Consider the following 19,535-nt stretch of genomic DNA (forward strand, 5'->3'; position numbering starts at 1 on the left):
TAGTGGTGTGGGTATTGTAATCATATCAACACCATTGTTTTTTTTTTTTACATACATCTTGGACCTCTGATGATCGTCAAGATCTGATGAATACCTTGGTTAAGGTTGTGGGCAATGGTTCTAATGAAACACACGAGGATGGCAGCAACAACACCGGTTTGATCTTGGCCAGTTAGAGATGGAACATGAAGCCAAAATGCAAACGGTTTACGCAATCTGCATTCAAAAGCCATGACAAGAAGGTTAGATACAAAAAAAAAAAACAAAAGGGTGCTTTTCAGATAATAGAAACCTACTGTTTTCAAGGTCCAATTGTGCGAGATGTCCATGAACACTCAGGAGCTTTGAAAAGAAGAGGGGAGGTAAGGGTATACGTTCTGAAATGGCCATATTTACCTTGGGTAGCCTAAGATGATTGCACAAAAGCAAGCATCCAGAGATCTGAAATGGTCATATTTACCTTGCGTAGCCTAAGATGATTGCACAAAAGCAAGCATCCAGAGACGACCACGTAGAGGCTATAAAAATCCTTGTAAAAACAACAGAGGCACATATCGAGAGAACGCACGCTAAAGACGTGCACGTTAATTTTTTATATAAAAAATCCTTGTGCCCCCACTCGACCCCCTCCCCTCCAAGCTCGACCTCGCCTGCATCAGCATCTTCTCTAGCAATAGCAGCAGTCATGTCTCCATCCTTACCATGCAACAGCCCCTCCCCACGTCTTTTCTTATTTATGGTGTGGCGCTAAGGCGAGGACGACTACTGGTGAGAGGAGGTGTCGATTGGAGTGTCCAACGTGAGAAGAAAGCTCTTACTCCATAGCTAGAACAAAATAAGTTCTTTCGGCCATCAGAACAACAGTCCTTCGACCATGGTGCGAACAATAATTGTTCTTCTGCCATTGCTCGAACGACGACAGGGTTTCGGCTATGGCGAGAACAAGAACAATGGTTCATACCTTGATGACGGCATCGCTATTGAGGCGGTTGCTGTCCGAGGCCAGGGACCGCAGAAAGGCAGAGACATAGCGCAGGGACCTCCGACTCATGGCGATAGCGAGAAAATCAATAGAAACCCTAAGCCTCAATGTGCTACTGAGCAGAAACGCAATAGTGCGCAGAAGCCTTCATGTTCTCTCTGCCGCACTTGACAAGATCTGTCGGCCATTTGCAGAGTTTTCTCGAAACCTCCAGTGCAAACAAAGATCAGATTGTGCCGCGTAGCTTCAAATACTGCTGCGGTTACTATGAAAACAATTTGTTTGACCGATAGAGGACGGAAGGCGCCAGCTCTGGTGGGTGAGCACGCAAGCAAACCAACGAGCGTGCACACAATCAAGTACTTGTTTTGTGTCTTCCTATGAGGGCATGAACCCTAACACAAAGACCCAGACATGCACTCGCTATTGCACACAAAGCTCCACAACTTTGTGTGAGTTGCAAGATGAGAATAGATTACAGTGCACTCAAGATTTTGGAGATGGGGGCCGGCTACACTAGAGCGTATAAAAGCAATCGTACTTAATTCAGGGTACTCCACAAGGCTACTCCACATCTATCTCTGCTTATAATTAGTCATATTAGCGGTTCTAAGCTGGCGCCCCTGTAGGTGATATTGGACAGCAGCCATGTCGGGTCTAGCAAGAGGTGGAGATTACGCACTAACAACGTAGACCATGCCCCTACGCAATTCAACGATGCTGTCATGCTTTGCCGCATGATGAAGAAACGCAGACCCGGGCCACTCAGCTCTACTAGCTCGAATTATCTCGGCGATACTCCTGAAAGTCTGGGAATACATAAGGGCGCAGAAGCTCAAGGTACTTCTCTCTCTTTCTCTCTCACTCTCGCTCGAGCCCTTTGGATTTGTTAACCTTACGAAATGATTTGGCCTAAAGCTGCTATTGCTGGTTCTATGCCGATGAACTGCCGTGTTTATGTATCCCTATAGTGGCCATCATTGGTGGAACGCATGTTGTGAAGGGTGCGGCCGTACCATTGTGAAGCCACGGCCGTACCCTTCTCGTCGGATAAAAATACGGCAATGCATGAAATACTCGAAATATGGGTGTTGTGGTGCAATGTCTCACTCTATAAAAACCCATATAGCATGTGCATGTAAGCTTATTTTAAAGAATACCCATATTTTTTTCTTTTTTAAACACAATTGTTATCATGTTTAGATTTTGAATTCCAAACTCCCTCTATAAACTTAAGCAAAGTGTATATGATTTAAGAAACCTAACCATATAACTTTTATCTACATCCTAAAATCCATACTTTCACTCATTTGTCCTAATGTCCAAGCTAATATTCATTGATTATCTAATACCTTTGATTAGCAGATATTAAGCACTTTCAAAGCCAAAACCCTTAAGTGATTTTATAAGAATCCTAGGTTAAGTATATAATGAAGGGATGTAAATCCACATTATGCTAATTGCTCATGACAAGCCTAATATAAACTAATCGTACACGAATCAAGGTTCTTAGTGAATCCTTTTCAAGTACATTAGGCTTAGCTTTAATTATTGATTTAAAGATATTTAATCACTTCTCTAATTAGATTTACTAATCAACTTTTATGAGCTTAATAAGCTCACTAATCACTACTTTGATCAATTAAATCAAAGAATTTAAAGTGTTTTAATGCAAGTGATCACACAATCCACTTTAGCAATTAGCTAAATTAGACTCTCCAATCACTAGTCACCACCAATTACTACATATTAGTGCTAAACAAACCTTAATTATACCATGTGAATTGTAGCCATGGATTACTACTAGAAAATTAAGATTGAAGCTTGCAAATGGTACCTACCGGAGTAGTTGAAGTGATGGGTTGAGCTTGTGCTCCACAATCAATGCCAACACCACACTATTGGTGGCACCAAGAATTTGCTTGAGAAGGAGTGCAACATCCTTTTTGATGTTGTCTAAGAGGGCCTCTTTTGTACTTATATAGGTGAGGGGAGGGTTCCTCTTCAATTAGAAAGAGACGGAGGATTAGATAAATATGAAGGGTTCTTCTTCAATTAGAAAGGGATGGAAGGGTGAGGAAAGTTGATCATGGATCCTACTTCTTAGGAATGCCAAATCTGATTTTTCATTTTAAAAAACACTTTCTAAGATATAAGGTTAATTCAACCTGAAAACCTCATTTTTAAATCTTTTTTTTTTCCATTTCTTTTTCTAAGACTCTTATTCATAATGTGTTCATTCCAATGAGAACTTATACAACCCTATTCAGAACTTTCGAGGTCTAGTTATAACCTTTTGCGAAAAACTAGCTAGTTTATGATTTCCATCAAAAGGTAATAATGCCCAAAGTCAATTTCTAACGGTTTTAACCCTCAATTTAATGCATAAATTACGTGCATGGATAATTTTAACACTAAAATTTCTTTTTTTGGACTTATTCTAATTTCCTAATTAATTCATTTTTAGGGCTAAAAGATTTAAACTAGCTTATAAAATTACGTTAAAAAATATTCTTTTGCATGAAAAAATTTCCTTTACTGAGACAAGGAGAATTAGACCTTATAACAACAACTACAATTTATGCAACCATTTATATGGTAGTGATATGTGGATGTAGGCTAACAATGGGCCGAGCCACTTTTCCCCATAGTGACAGGGGGACGGCGGGACGGCCACGTGGGACGTGGGAACGCCGTCCCGATTAACTGCAGGCGTGGGACGGAGGCGGGACGGCGCAGGGGACGGGACGGAGGGGACGTGGCAAGGGGACGGCCGTCCCCGTCGGAGGGGACGGCGGGACGTTGTCAGCCGGGGACGGGGACGCCTGCAACGGCGCAACGGCTACAGAAAAGTAGCCGTTTTTTTTCGGGCAACGGCTACTAGCCGTTGGCGGCTGGCCGTTTGAGGCTGGCCGTTTGAGAGAGAGAGAGAGAGAGAGAGAGAGAGAGAGAGAGCTGCCATATGCTATATAATGGGCTTATGCTACTCCTCTTCTACTCATTGCTCAAGCCTTCCATGAATGATGATGTACCTCTAGGCTCTCCACCATCTCCCTCTCCTACTCAAGCTTTCCTCTCCACTATCTCCCTCTCCTACTCCACCACCTTCCTCTCCACCCTCTCCTACTCCACCACCTTCCTCTCCACCCTCTCCTACTAGACTACTTCAATCTTCCCTCTACCTCTTCTCCTACTCTACCCTCTAAGCTCTCTCCACCCTCTTCTACTAGACTACTTCAATCTTCCCTCTACCTCTTCTCCTACTCTACCCTCTAAGCTCTCTCCACCCTCTTCTACTAGACTACTACTAAGTTACTAACTATTCATGGCATCCTCTTCTCGTGCGGGCGGTAGGAGTAGAACGGATGGGTGGTCATGGTGGGATGAGGTCAACTTCGAGCCTCCTACTCATGCGGGGGGTGATCATGAGGCTAGCACCTCTCTTATTGGGAGCGCAGAGTATGAGAGCGAGTGACTTATATTTTGTATCGCCTAGGCCCGCGAGTGACTTATATTTTGTATCGCCTAGGCCCCAACATCTTTTGAGTATATCTATTTAATGTTATCAACTTTAAAGTCTTTCTTTTCCGACTTTGCAAGTCTTGACTCTTGACTCTTGCACCTCGTAGCGTAATTTAATTTTAAATGTAATGTGTATCATGATTCATAACTTTTGGAGTTAGAAAGCTTGTTGTTATTGATTGATTAATCTTGATTCTTTACTCCTCTAAAATTAACAATTTTGAGTGCCGTCCCCACCCCCTGTCCCCGTTCCCTACCTTTAGCCGTCCCCGTCCCCGTCCCCGTCCCCGTCCCCCGTCCCCGTCCCCGTCCCCTGGTAACTATGCTTTTCCCCCTTCTTATGAGGTTTTTTCCCCTTAGCAAGTGTACACACTCTTATGAGTGAGTGTGTAAGTGACATTATCATGCCACTTCAATTTACTTCACTCATTCTCATCGATCTACTTTGAGTGTTATGCTTCTCTGCACCTCTTCTTACTTGCTACATATGTGTAAGTGTCTTGCTACCTTTATCTCCAACAAAAATAGCAAAATTTTGTGTCAGAGCAGGTTCTCTTGGATCTCGCCTTGGTTGCTTGATTGTCTGACTTGCTCTTGGTTGGTTTCAAATTGATTAGGGACAAAAAGCTTGATTGAGCTTGTTTTGGCAATAATCAAGAGTTTGTAATGATTTGGATGTTAGAGAATTGTCGCATATAATGGTAATACTTGACTTCCTTTCGGATTTGTAGTTCTTAACATACGAGTAGTAGTCGCATTACTAGGTAGGTTGCCATGATGTGTTATTTGTGTGAAAGCGTTCATACTTCAATGATGTGTCTTGGTGTGTATTAGGTTGATGGGGTTAAATTGTTGCATTTTGTGGTGCAGTATGAAGATGATAAAGGCGATGTGTAGTCCTTTCCACAGACAGTGACCTTGTGGCTACTAAAAGTCATGCAAGATTGTCAGGCTAGAAGGTACATGATGTTTCTTCTTGCTTTTTTAGTGTGTGGGTTCTATACGCATCTGAATGCATCCTTGACTCTATCAAGGTGTTTGAACCTATATGTGGCTATAATAATCATTTCTGTGTATGCACATTGAAGTAAGGTTCACAAATTAAGCATGTAAATATGGAATCATTTATTTTAAAGCTTTGGAAAAGCTACTTATCATTGATATGTGTTGTACTTGTAAGCTTCATTATCTTGGATCAATTAGTGCCTCCTAGAGATCACCATCGCTTAGAGCTTGAGGCAACCTTCTAACTAACTAACTACATAAGAAGCATCTACAAATATTAGGGAGAGTTAGAGATATTCATGAAGCAAAGTGAAGACTTTTGCATCTAGCCTTGGATTCCCTCGAGGGGACTTAGCACATAAGGGTGTTAAAGGCTTTTTGTTTTCTCAAGTCTCAACTTGGTTTAACTCTTCAAACCTCATAGTTGGGTGGCTATCTCTCTTCTAATGCAAGCAAGACAATCCATGTATATATTTATACATGTGTGTTTGTGTGGACATACATACACATCCATAAATACATGCATGCGTATACATGATGCATGTCACTTGGTGTGTGTATGTGTATGTAGATGTTTGTGTGTGTAAATGTGTGTGTATGTATGCATGTATGCATAAAGACATGCATTCATGTATACATACATAGACATGCTTCAAACTTTGCTTATGAACTTACTTAGTTTTTTGGTTGGCAGTATGCAAGAATAGCTAAGAAGCATCATTGATTAGACCAATTCCTATTATATTGATGACGATGAAGTAGATGTTATAGCTTTTGAACAGAGGCTATGATGAGGAGCTTTTGATATTGCATTTTTGGGACCAAAGCCATGACGATGGACCTAAGAATGCAATTTTCACGCATATCTTGCACTTTGATGCCACATGGACATGACTGTACAGACAAGTGTAAGAACATGAGGTCGGGCAGCGTGTTCATTGTTAGCCCTCGTCCAAGGACGAGTCACCAGTGTACTACCAAGTGTTGCATGCGCGGAAGTCTTGCTGTACTTGATCCAGCCCTGAGCCTATTGATTAGGAACACTAATGCAATAGCAAAGAATAGACAGCAGAGAGGAGAGAGAGAGATGACCTGTATTTTTCAGTATATTACTATGGCACAAAAAGATGTATATGACTGTGGCCTTGGCGTTCCAAAAGAGGTCTGAATTCTACCTTAATGGACTGACTGTTGACGGACTAGGACCTGTCCCATAAGGGATGTAGGTGACTATGACTAATGCTGGCCTAGCCTTTTACAAGCTCTCATACATGTCTTGTAACCTGGCCGACTGCTGTCAGCCCCATGACAGACGTAAACTGCTAAAAGGTCCTGGATACTCCTATCGGCCAGCCCTGATGATACCCATGTGTGAGCACCTGCTGTCGGCCAGCTTGGTGAGGCTTGATAATGGTGGACTTGCTGCTTCTTCCCTGCCTGAGCTTGCTAGCGTGCTAACTCTACCCTAAAACTGCTACCTAAATCAGGGATTAGATATGAGATTAGGCATGTCCACAATTGTGCACAAGGTGATCAATCAAGTCGTGTAACACTCTCGAGTTGTGCTCAACACCAAACTTGTAATCTACATGCAATATGTAAAGAATTACAGGGTGCCGGGACACTATTAGACATTTGGGGTGTCGCGGGCATGTTCGGTCAGCATTTGGTGAACTATACATGTGTCGATTGTGTGAGAACAATTGTCCAAGGCACTAGTGGTAAAGGTTTATGGTTGGGTCCTATAGTCTTTGCGAAGCCCTGTGGACACCCCTAGGCCGCCATGCTGCATGTGGCCCATGTCACTAGCCTGGACATTTCTACCATAAAAATGGGTATGGTGGATTCCGGGATGCCCTCATATGCATTAATGTACAAGCTTTGGGAATGGGGGATTATCCAGTACAAAGCGTGTGAAACTGGTCGAGATGATTTCTTGGACACAAAAATGGGCATTGAAGCTCGATTGTCAAGTGGAAAGCATATATGGCGAGCTCCCAAGGATTTTGGAGAGATGTAGCATTGAAACATGGTTCTATAGGGTGCTCACATACATTTCTAATAAGGTGGAATACAAAGGAACCAACTTCTAAAATCTAGCAGTGTTAACTATTTTTGGAGAATCCCCTATGGAAATTCCATTCGCGTCATTACGCCCATAAGCTAAGCAAATGATGGGACTTGCCAAAGCATCTTTGACAAAAGGTCTATGAGTTAAGATACTATAAGAGAGGAAGTTTTTGGTGGGACCATCTCTTTAATTGGGAAATGGTGATTCTAGATCAAAGTGAGACAATATTTCACCGGTGTTTTGGATTTATGGTAAATCTGTGGAAGTATTATTTGCTTCAAGTGGGTTTTTCTTTCACATTAATTATCTTAAAGACCTATGGTGATGGGAAAGATGAGTACCCTCGTGGAAAGAGGTGGTTTACACGTATTTTGGACTTCTTTTGATGATAGTTTGTGTGTATGGTAAAATGATGATTGCCTATGGATAATCCAACATTTTTCGCAGAGAGAGTAAGGCCCTCACATGATATTTTTCTCCTTGGGTAATAAAATACTCCAAGGGGAGATGGGCTCATTTTGGCCTCTATGTGGTGTAAGTTGTGTACATCTCTCTTTTATAGTTTTGTGAATTTAAGTGGCATATGTTTAAGATTGTGGCCAATTTAAGTGTTTAATGTTGAAATCCCTATCCACTCGGAGTTACATTGGTATAAGAGCATTGGCTCTTTTGCACTTTTGTGTGAAGATGATCCTATCGGGATATAACCATTGACTATTAGTGTAGTTAAACATTGCGAGCATAGACTTCGCTTTTATGCTTGTACCAGTTTATTGGTATTTGGATTATTCTATTGAAGCCCATAAGAATCTCTTCCGGCCTCATGACGAACTTGACAAACAAGAGAAGTACTTTTCTATTGTTGATTATTTTGTGTTTATAGCAAATATGTATTTTGGATAAGTGCTTACCCTTGTATATGTATACAAAGAGAAGGGTGAATTGTTTCAGGGAAACATTGTCAAATATGTATTTTGGACAAGTGCTTACCCTTGTATATGTATACAAAGAGAAGGGTGAATTGTTTCAGGGAAACATTGTCAATGGTTGAAGAGCTTGGTATCTATGGTATACATGATTATTATACGGATTTATGGCTCTCTTTGTTGAGATCTATGGATTCAATGGGGCATGACAACTCATGGATTGAGAATATTACTTTAGAATCTAGAATTCTATTAGTGACTGAAATGCCTGTAAAACTATTGGTAGCCGAAATGCCTATAAACTATGTGTAGGAGAAATGTTTATGAAGCACCATGATATCTATGCCTGTGAGTGATTCTTATCTTATGTTACACACTTGAGTCCACCTCTCCTTCAAGGTGTGTGGTCAGAGTACCAACACGGAGTATAAGTGGTAAAGTGGACATGACGCTTGGTTGGCAGGGGACATATGTCTATGCCAAGGTGTTGGGGTAAAGGCGTTATGCCCACCCTTATAGTGTGTACAAGCCCATAAGTTATAGTACATAGTACACTTAGTACTTTTAATGTACTAAGTGCACTATGTGTACTAGTGCAATATACATGTGTGATAGGGGAGTCACACACTCATGCTTTTTCATGAGTTGACTTATCCCCACAACTCTCTCTCTCTCTCTCTCTCCCTTGCTTCTCTGTGTATGTCTCCCACATAACTCTAAACCCTAATTAGGGTTTCTCCCCATCAACTGGTATCAGAGCCGGTGCCCTTCGAATCTCTGTGCAGTAGCAATCAGCTTGACTCTCCATTCAATTGGTCGTGGCCAACAGCCAGTCTTTGCATTTGGGAATCCAGCAGGTTTAGCTGTGGTGCGTGAGCAAAGCACTCAAGCGACCAGCTTACAGGCATCGCAGCAAAGTAGAAAACGGAAGCCTCACCGTAGCGCAGCAGGTAGCCTACGCTACCCAACAGGCGCATACCCAGGCGGGTGCTCGTAAAAAACACCCGTAGCGCTACTAAGCGAAGCTAGTCCACATAGCGAGCGAAGGCACGCAGGCGAAGCCTAGTAGCAACCATGGCATACATGAGACTGCCACAAGCTGAAGCATACGGAATCTTGGCCATATCAGCCCTGTCACTATCCGACTGTGGGCTGTCCATAGCACTGAGTTTCACATATGGAGGCAAAGGAGTACTAGCTTTCTTCCCCCCGTCCATATTGAACCTCTGCAAAACTTTGCCAATGTATTCCTTCTGAGACAAATACAACACATGCTGATTTCTGTCCCGAAGTATCCGCATACCCAAGATGTGATTTGCATCACCCAAATCCTTCATATCAAAGGTTTGATGCAGCCTCTGCTTCAAGGCATCCATCTCTTTACGAGATTTCCCGACAATCAACATATCATCAACATACAAGATGAGGATCAATAGACTGCCATCCAAAGCTTTCTTGGTGTACAAGCAGTGATCTATGTCACTTCTCCTGAATTTCTGTGATTTCATGAATGTATCAAATTTATGATACCATTCTCTTGGTGCCTGTTTGAGCCCATAAAGACTCTTTTTCAGCTTGCATACAAGCTTCTCCTTTCCACTCACTGCATAACCCTCTGGCTGCTGCATATATATCTCCTCATGGAGATCACCGTGAAGAAAAGCAGTCTTCACATCCATCTGAATCAAGTCCAGATCATCATGCGCAACCAAAGCCAACACAGCTCTAAGTGTGGTCATTTTGACCACTGGAGAGAAGATCTCATCAAAGTCCACACCATATTCCTGCTTAAAGCCCTTTGCCACTAACCTGGCTTTGTATCTTGGCTTTGCATCTGGTGCAACTTTGAGCCTGTATACCCACTTGCATGGCAAAACCTTCTTGCCTGCAGGCAAAGGCACCAACTTCCATGTTTCATTTTTATGCAGAGAATCCATCTCTGACTTCATGGCACGCTCCCATAGAGCTTTGTCTGCCCTCTGTAAAGCCTCTTTATAACATGAGGGCTCCCCACAGTCAGTAAGCATCAAATAGTCAACCCCAGGAACAAACCTGTCAGGGGCTCTGGAGGGTCTTGTGGACCTCCGTACCCAATGACCATCATTTGCAGGTTGCTGTCCAGCCTGCATATCACCCATTGGTGGCTCCTGATCCATGCCATAAGGCTGAAAAATCATGCCCGGTATCTCCTCTAACTGTGGTATATCCATAGGGATATCTTCTGCCATCTCTGGCTGTCCATTTGGACCATTTTCAGCACCATTTAAGGGCTGATTTTCCTGCTGTAATGGCTGATTTACAGCCCTTTGTTGTTGTCCATGATGTCCATCATCATCAAAGATGACTCTGCCAGGCTCCTGTTGCCTTGCAGGCTCCTTATACATGCATGTTTCAACAAAAATGACATCATTGCTGCGTATGATCTTTCTATTCATGGGATCCCAAAGTCTATACCCCATTTCACCTCTGTCACCATATCCTAGGAATATGCATTTGTGAGACTTAGGATCAAGTTTGGTGCGCATTTCCCTGCGTATGTGCACGTACGCAACGCAACCAAACACTCTCAAGTGCTTGTATGACGGAGGCTTCCCTGTCCATACTTCTTCTGGCACTTTCCCACCAAGCCTCGTGTTAGGTGACCTGTTTATAAGGTGAACGGCTGTCATAACAGCTTCAGCCCAAAAACCATGAGGTAATGCAGCATGTGACAACATAGAACGGACCTTCTCCTGAATGGTCCTGTTCATCCTCTCTGCTGTCCCGTTTTGTGGAGGATCATAAGGAGTAGAGAGCTCCCTCTTGATGCCTTTAGCATCACAAAAGTCCTGAAACTGTTTGGACGTATACTCTCCACCATTGTCGGAACGCAAAGCCTTCAGTGTTTTGCCAGTTTGGTTCTCAACAAGAGCAACAAACTTCTGAAACACTGAGAATGTATCACTCTTCAAACGAAGAGGATAAACCCACACCTTGCGTGTGGCATCATCTATAAAAGACACAAAGTATTTTGCCCCTCCCAAAGAAAGCTGAGGCATCTCACATACATCTGTATGCACAAGCTCTAACTGAGCATCTTTCTGTCCAAGAGCTTTCTTGTGGGGGCACTGTAATTGCCTACCATATATACAATGCTCACAAAACTGAAAACTTGAAAACTTTAGAGAAGGCAAGTAACCCAAACGAGACAATTGCTCCATTCCGTTGACACTCATGTGTCCCAACCGACTATGCCACATAGAGATTTCCGGCAGCTCGGTTGCATTTACATTAGCATGGTGACAAACACCTGCATGCATGAAGTAAAGAGTGTCCACCTTAGAGCCTCTGGCAACAACCAGTGAGCCCTTACTAATTTTCCACTTTCCACGACCAAATGTGGTAACATAATCAGCATCATCAAGCTGTCCAGTAGAAAGTAGATTCTTCTTGATCTCAGGCACATGCCTGACATCATGGAGCATAAGCTGTGAGCCATCTGAAAATACAAGCCTTACATCACCTCTGCCAAGAATCTTGCATGCATGGTTATCACCCAAATAAACCACTCCTTCATTGCCAGCAGTATACCTGACAAACAAGTCTCTGCAACCTGTGACATGAAAGGAGGCACCTGAATCAATGATCCATGAGTGCATACCATGACCACCTGTAAGAAGTGAATGGGCATCAAGTGAAGAAGTAAATAGGACCTCATCCTCACTGCCACCTGCATGTGACACATTGATTTCTTCAATCTTGACTCCACTTTTGCCCTTTGGCTTTACATCTTTGGCTTCATCTTTATCTTTGTCTTTGCCTTTTCCCTTTTCTTTTTGATCATTTTTCCATTTGTAGCATTGCTTTTTAATGTGTCCCTTCTTGCCACAATAATGGCATTCCAAATCCTTTTTGGAGCGAGACTTGCTCCTTCCCCTTTCTTGGCTTTTCCCCCTTTGCTGGGATCTCCCACGTGCATTCATTGCATTGGACTTGCCAACAGAGTTGTTTTTCCTGTTCATCTCTTCTTGAAGAAGAGCACCCTCAACATCTGCATATGACAGCATAGCATTCGAATTGCTAGTGACTGTCCTGAATGTGTCCCAACTCTCTGGCAAAGTGCATAACAAAAAAGTGGCTTTGAACTCATCGTCCATTGCCAACTTTTGATTGATAACCTGGCTGACAATACCATTAAACTCATTTAGATGGGCTGTCATAGAAGCCCCTTCCTTCATCTGAAGGCCTATGAGTTTCTTCAACCAATACACTTTGCTTGAGGCACTTTGTTGGGCATACAAGTCCTGCAATCTCTGCCACATTCCCCAAGCTGTCTTCTCTTCACGAATGCTGAAAAGTAATGAGTCTTACACAGACAACATGATAGTAGATCTTGCCAGCTCATCCATATCTTCCCACTCTTCAGCTGTAAGAGAAGCGGGCATCACACCCCTTTCTTTGATAGGCTTGTGCTGCTTTTTCTGGAGCAACACATTGTAGCACTGGGTTTGCCAAATATCATAATTATGCGAGCCTTCAAGCTTCTTGATGTGAAGCAATGAAGAGCTCTCACCTGTGGTTGCCATAGCAAAATACAACCTGTAAATGCCTGACTCCCTGCAAAGTGTGCAAACACTGCACCAAAAGCACACAAAGTGCTCACAGTTTTTCTCCCAAGCTTTATCTCCCACTGCGGAAGCAAGAATGCAACTTTTCTCCCACTTTATGTGATGAAAACACCAAAATCTGGTTGCTGCAGATTTTGGACAGCACCTTAAATGTGCTCTTTTGCCCTTCCAAAGTATTGTACAGCAGTACCAAGTGCTCACCTGTAATGTACCAAACCTGTCCCGGCAAGTACAGCAGCTGAAATTGAACCTTTTGGTCACTCAAAATAGTGTACAGCCATGCCAAAACATGCACAAAGCTGTGCCAAATCTGTACCAGCACGTACAATAGCAATAAATGCTCTCCTGGCTGTCCAAATGAGTGAAAATCAGACTTTTACAGTCCTGTACACTGCATAAAACAGTCCCGAACAGAAATTGGGCAGAAGCCCCTTGACTGCAAGCTGATTTTTGAGGATTCAAGGCATAAATGTCTTGCCTGCTGCTTTGCCAAGCTCAACAAGCATACAAACTTGAAAAGCCCCTTGATTTGAGATCAATTGCTGATCATACATGGTACATTGACGCACATGAAGGCATCCAGAGTGTTCACGATGCTTCCCCCTGGCCACATATACATCAAATACATGAAAGCCCCTTGATTTACAGGCACATTGAGTGCTTGTAAGGCATCAACACATTATCCACAGCATCAAATGCGATTGCCTGCATGCAAATCAACCAAATCGGCACAAAAGTCCCTTGATTTGCACTGCAATTTGCTGCAATATGGACGGGGGGAAGAAAGCTAGTACTCCTTTGCCTCCATATGTGAAACTCAGTGCTATGGACAGCCCACAGTCGGATAGTGACAGGGCTGATATGGCCAAGATTCCGTATGCTTCAGCTTGTGGCAGTCTCATGTATGCCATGGTTGCTACTAGGCCGGACATTGCATTTGCAGTGGGAGTGGTTTCTAGATACATGGCCAACCCTGGCAAGAAGCATTGGGAAGCAGTGAAAGGTGTCATGAGATACCTGAAGGGCACACAAGATTTGTCCATTTGCTTTGGCAAACAGGATGCATTAGTGCATGGTTACACGGATTCGGATTATGCCGGTCATCCAGATAACCGGAAGTCTACTACCGGTTATGTCTTTACATTCACAGGAGGTGCTGTGTCATGGATATCTAGGATGCAGAAGTGCACTGCCTTATCTACTACAGAGGCCGAGTATATTGCAGCCACAGAGGCTTGCAAGGAGGCATTATGGCTATCTCGGTTAGTGGTTGATTTGGGCTATACAGGGGATATTCCATTGTTACATTGTGATAGTCAGAGTGCCATCCAGTTGGCAAAGAACCCTGTCTTTCATGCAAAGACGAAGCATGTGGATGTGAAGTATCACTTCATCAGAGAGGTGATAGAGAACAAGCAAATTCAGCTTGTTAAGATTCATACGGATGACAACCCGGCTGATCTGTTGACGAAGAGTTTGCCTCCGGAGCGGTTTGCTCATTGCAGACACTTGATGGGCATTGGATGAGGCCAGTTTCAGCCTTGATATGGCCTTGTATATTATCATGTACATGCTGATTTTTTCTTTTCCTTTACTTAAGGGCACTTTGCCTTTAAGTGGGAGGTTGTTGGGGTAAAGGCGTTATGCCCACCCTTATAGTGTGTACAAGCCCATAAGTTATAGTACATAGTACACTTAGTACTTTTAATGTACTAAGTGCACTATGTGTACTAGTGCAATATACATGGGTGATAGGGGAGTCACACACTCATGCTTTTTCATGAGTTGACTTATCCCCACAACTCTCTCTCTCTCTCTCTCCCTTGCTTCTCTGTGTATGTCTCCCACATAACTCTAAACCCTAATTAGGGTTTCTCCCCATCACAAGGGTCATGTGGAGTGACACCTTGTTGGTAGGGGAACTCATGTCTACGGCAAGTGTCAATAGGCTAGAATCTAGTATGCTTGGGACTTGATGTTTGCGCTCAGATCCAAGGGACGTTCTACATTCGTATGCAGGGTCAATCTGTCTTCTATCCCTCGGTCTCTTTTTCACGTCTATAAGCATGGATGACAGTGGAGAGTAGCATGCAATTGACGTGACATTGGGGATTGGGGAACGAGTAGTTGCTCCTTGGAGTTGGTGGATTCGACTTGGAGTATGATTATGATATCTTCACTTATGGATGTGACTGATTTGTCTCGCCTATTTATATGGGCCATGGTTATGACTTATGGGATTGATTTGTCTTGCTTCTATTGGTATTATGGGGATGGATCTAGGCCCATTTATTTGGAACCATGGATTCTTTCAATTATATTTGATTTATGAGAGTGTCTCGTCTCGCCCACTTGATGAGACATCATTCTTTCTTGGATATATGGCTTAAAGTCTAAATTTGTGGATAACTTTTAAGAAGCTTGGGGAGAGGGGATGTACTCCAAACATTTCCAATGTGAAAAGGGGTTCGGGGGATTCTAGGGTGCGCAAATATACATTAATGTACAAGATTTGTAAATGGAAGATTAATTAGTACAAAAGATCGAGCGTCCAAAACTTGGTCTAGGTGCGCGCGATGTTTTCTTGGACACAAAAATCGACAATTGAGCTCAAGTGTAAAGTGGAAAGCATCTAGCATTGAAATATGGTCTATAGGGTGCTCACATACATTTCTAATAAGGTGGAATAGAAAGGAACACACTCCTAAAATCTAGCAAGGTTACTATTTTTGGACAATCTCCAATGGAAAGTCAGTTCGTGTCATTACGTCTGTTAGCTAAGCAAATGGCGGGACTTGTTGGCCAATGAGGTGATAGCCCAAGTGTAACATGCGGAAGCTTCGGGGAAGATCAGTAACTTCAATGCTTAGAAATCAGCACACTTGTCGCGACGGAATTAACGCACGAAACTGAATGTAGCTGTGCAGAGAGAGAGAGAGAGAGAGAGAGAGAGAGAGAGAGAGAGAGAGGGAGAAGAGGACACAGTATTGGGTTCTGAATACCCACTATAGGACCCCCACCACGAATGGTGTATTTGCTTTATTAGAATGATGCAAATCTGAAAACAAATACAGAAAACTAGACCTTTCTTGGCTGAGATAACTCTCCTTGACCTGCAATCCTTCACCCCTTCTGCGTTAGCTTATCCTTGGCTGTCCTGGTCCTTTGATCAGCTTTAGCTCTTGGTGAATTATGAGATAACACAAAAGATTTGTGGCTTTGGTATTTATACTACCTAGGATGACTAGTCGGCCAGCTATACTGCAGTTGGCTGTCCTAAATTCAGCCCACGACTGGAAAAAAACAGCATTAAATGCCATTAAATGCTGCGCATATTTTCCTTCTTGGCTGGGCATTAGGCGCATGGTTTCTAGGGGCTGGGCACTGTTTACCTGATGTTTTGGAGGCTGGGCAGCCTGTATGGGCTGCCCCATACTTGCCCTACAGCCATCACAAGGCTGGATAACCTGTCGGCTACCCTTGGCATGCCCCTAGGGCTGTCCTACAGCCCTCCATGGCCTACCCATGGCTGGTGGGTACAGCCAGGGCCTTCCTGGCCCTTATGGGGGTGGTTTTACACTGTCCCCATGCCCACACAAGTACTTGGGGTAGCCCTATGGGCTGGCCCCTTTCCTATATGCAAACCCTAACTGTCTACACAATGATCTGGCATCCAGTACCATACCAGATACACAGAATCACTGACATCATTCTAGAGGGAGGCTCACAGTGCGGACTGGCACTGTTTCATGTGCAGGACAATGCACACCTGACCTTGGACTCATGTGCAGGACAATGCACACCTGACCTCGGACGACTCGGATGGAACCCTGGCTGACTCGTCTCGGACTGGGCTCACATGGGACCAGTTTACCATCCCAGGTCCTGCACCTTCTGTATAGATATGTTTACGTGGCATTCAAGTGTGGGATGCACGTGACATCCCTTCTGCTTAACTTGACGGAAGCTGCATAGCCTCTAAATAATTCGTTGATAATGTCGGATAGTCCTCGAAAAACTCTTTGTCCATACCGCTTCGTGGGTTCTTCGGTCCTAAAACTTCGTGAGGAACTGTCTATGTCTTCGGCCTGAGCCATGCTTGAAACGGTGCAAAAGGATCCGTTCTGGAACCATAACTTCTACTTCATCAACAATACCTGGTTCCGCCTCGTCTTTAACTTTGGAAGGGATCGGACCTGCGTATGGCTTTAATCAAGTGACGTGAAACACATCGTGCATAGTCCAACTCGGAGGTAGCTTCGATTGCATTGAAACCTCATTAATCTTTTTCTGGATGGGAAAGGGTCCGAAGCTCTTGAAAGACAACTTTGGGCATCGCTTGCCACTTGCTCCAACCTTTGCTTTATAATCCGAAGATAAACCCAATCCCCTTCCGAAAACTTCATATCCCTTCGGTCTTTATTGGCCTGTCGAGTGTAGGCCTCTTGCGCTTTAGCCAACCTGTCCTTAATTGACTCTAAAATCTCATGGTAAGACTCCGTCACTTTGTTTGCTTCAGGTACTGAAGACGAGGTCCTGGTCAAAAACGACTGGAAAGGTCTTCCAAACGCTGCCTCATATGGAGTCCTGCCAATAGCTGAAGTAAAAGAATCATTCAAAACAGCTTGAACTAAAAGCAAATATGATTCCCACTTACCTTGCTGATCGTGGATATAACACTTTAGCACATCAAAGGTCAACTCGTTGTATATCTCTGTCTGGCCGTCCGTTTGTGGATGGAATGCACTGGCAAAATTCAATTTAGTACTAAAGTTATCAAACAATGCTCTCCAAAAATGACTGGTAAACTTGGCATCTCGGTCAGACACTATGGTCCTAGGAATCCTGCCAATCGGGTACCAATGCTGAATGAACAATTGGGCAACATCCTTGGTTATCACATTGGCCCAGCAAGGAATAAGCATAACAAATTTGCTAAATCTATCAACAATAGTTAAGCACTGCGTATTACGCTTACTTGGACTGGGAGGTAGATTCGTGACAAAGTCCATGGAAATATCTTGGAAAGGACCCTCAAGAATTGGCAAGGGTTGTAACAACCCTATCTTCTTTCCACGAGGAGCTTTCACCCTTTGACAAATATCACAACGTTGTACATATGTAAACACATCTCACCTCATCTTTGGCCAATAATAATACCGTTCCAAATTCTCTAAAGTCGAATTCATGTCCGTATGACCACCAGTAATGGCGTCATGGGCATCATGGAGAAGGGCATCCCTGAATGACCTCATGACACATAGTCGGCCTTTGTAAAAAAGCCAACCATCGCGTATCAGAAAGTGGCATGGTCCTGTGGCATCCAATGCCTGTTTTCACTATGTACCGAATTCTTCGGAATCCGCGTATGTGTGCTTCATGTCATCTAGTCCTGTACCGACAAGGTCGATTCTAGTGGTCTGAATCGAAGTTACTTGTCCCTTCCTGCTCAAAGCATCGGCCACTGGATTGGCCTTTCTTGGAAGGTACTCAATCATACCAACAATTGCTGGAATATCTGGCTCCAGCGGTGTTGTCGGTCACTCCATTGTGCACTTGGCATTGTCTGAATCCAACATAATGCCTGATGGTCAATGCGAATCTCAAAGTCACGGCGGGCAGTAACTCACGAGACATGTAAGCTATTGGATGATCATTCTGTTGCCTCGACATGCCTTTCATGAATACGTATCTGGTGATAGCCAGTACGTAAATCTATCTTCGTGAAATATTTCGTTCTTGCTAACCGGTCAATTAGGTCATCTGATCTAGGGAGAGGATAACGGTTCTTAATGGTTAGCTTGTTCAATCTCTTGTAATCTATACACATTCTCCAAGTATTGTCCTTCTTTCTCCTAAGCAACACAGGTGCACCCCAAGGTGATTTACTTGGACGGATCTGGCCCATCCTCAAATAATCTTCGAGTTGTTTAGTCAACTCATCTTCCTCAGCTTGGCTCATCCTATAAGGTGGAATACTCACAGGATGAGCACCAAGGATCAAGTCAATACGATGATCTACGGCCCGTTCAGGTGGTAAACCCGGTGGCAGTTCCTTAGGAAATACATCTTGAAATGAATCAAGTATCTTCTGTAATTCTTTGCTTTCAAACACACTTAATTCATTTACATCCATGGAAGGGATGAGAAAAGAAGAAAGTGGAATCAATACACAATGGAAAGCGGTATACAAAGAAGAATTCATTATATTTCCAAAATCAATTGTATTTACAAGAGGTCCTTGAGAGGAATGAATACAATCACCTAAAATACTATACTTGGTGTCCCTATGCTGAAAAGAAAAAATATGACTAGACCAATCTATCTGGACGTCAAGAGTCTTAAACCACTCAATCCCTAATAACAAGTCTACATTTTCCAGATGTATAACATAGCATTCCAGAGTATCTTTGTAGTCTTGA

At 43.3% G+C, this 19,535-nt stretch overlaps 1 protein-coding gene across 6 annotated transcripts in view; it reads left to right on the forward strand.

The window, feature by feature from the left end:
- Positions 1–19,535, forward strand: part of LOC147614753 (putative pentatricopeptide repeat-containing protein At3g49142) — a 40,935-nt gene that overhangs the window by 632 nt on the left and 20,768 nt on the right. For 2 of the 6 annotated variants that reach the window (XR_015262976.1, XM_086780089.1), the window contains exons 2-3: positions 5,122–5,205; positions 5,375–5,463. The exons of 2 other annotated variants lie outside the window; for them this stretch is intronic. Coding sequence is in view for 2 of the 4 variants with exons in the window: in XM_086780089.1 (XP_086636215.1) it covers positions 5,441–5,463 (23 nt within the window). In the remaining 2 variants the exon portion in view is untranslated. The remainder of the gene's footprint in view (positions 1–5,121; positions 5,206–5,374; positions 5,464–19,535) is intronic. 2 more of the 6 variants (XR_015262977.1, XM_086780090.1) reach the window with 1 other exon arrangement.

Source organism: Cibotium barometz, chromosome 41 (genome assembly GCF_041138505.1).
Source record: "Cibotium barometz isolate CiBa-2024 chromosome 41, ASM4113850v1, whole genome shotgun sequence".
NCBI classification, from domain to species: Eukaryota; Viridiplantae; Streptophyta; class Polypodiopsida; order Cyatheales; family Cibotiaceae; genus Cibotium; species Cibotium barometz.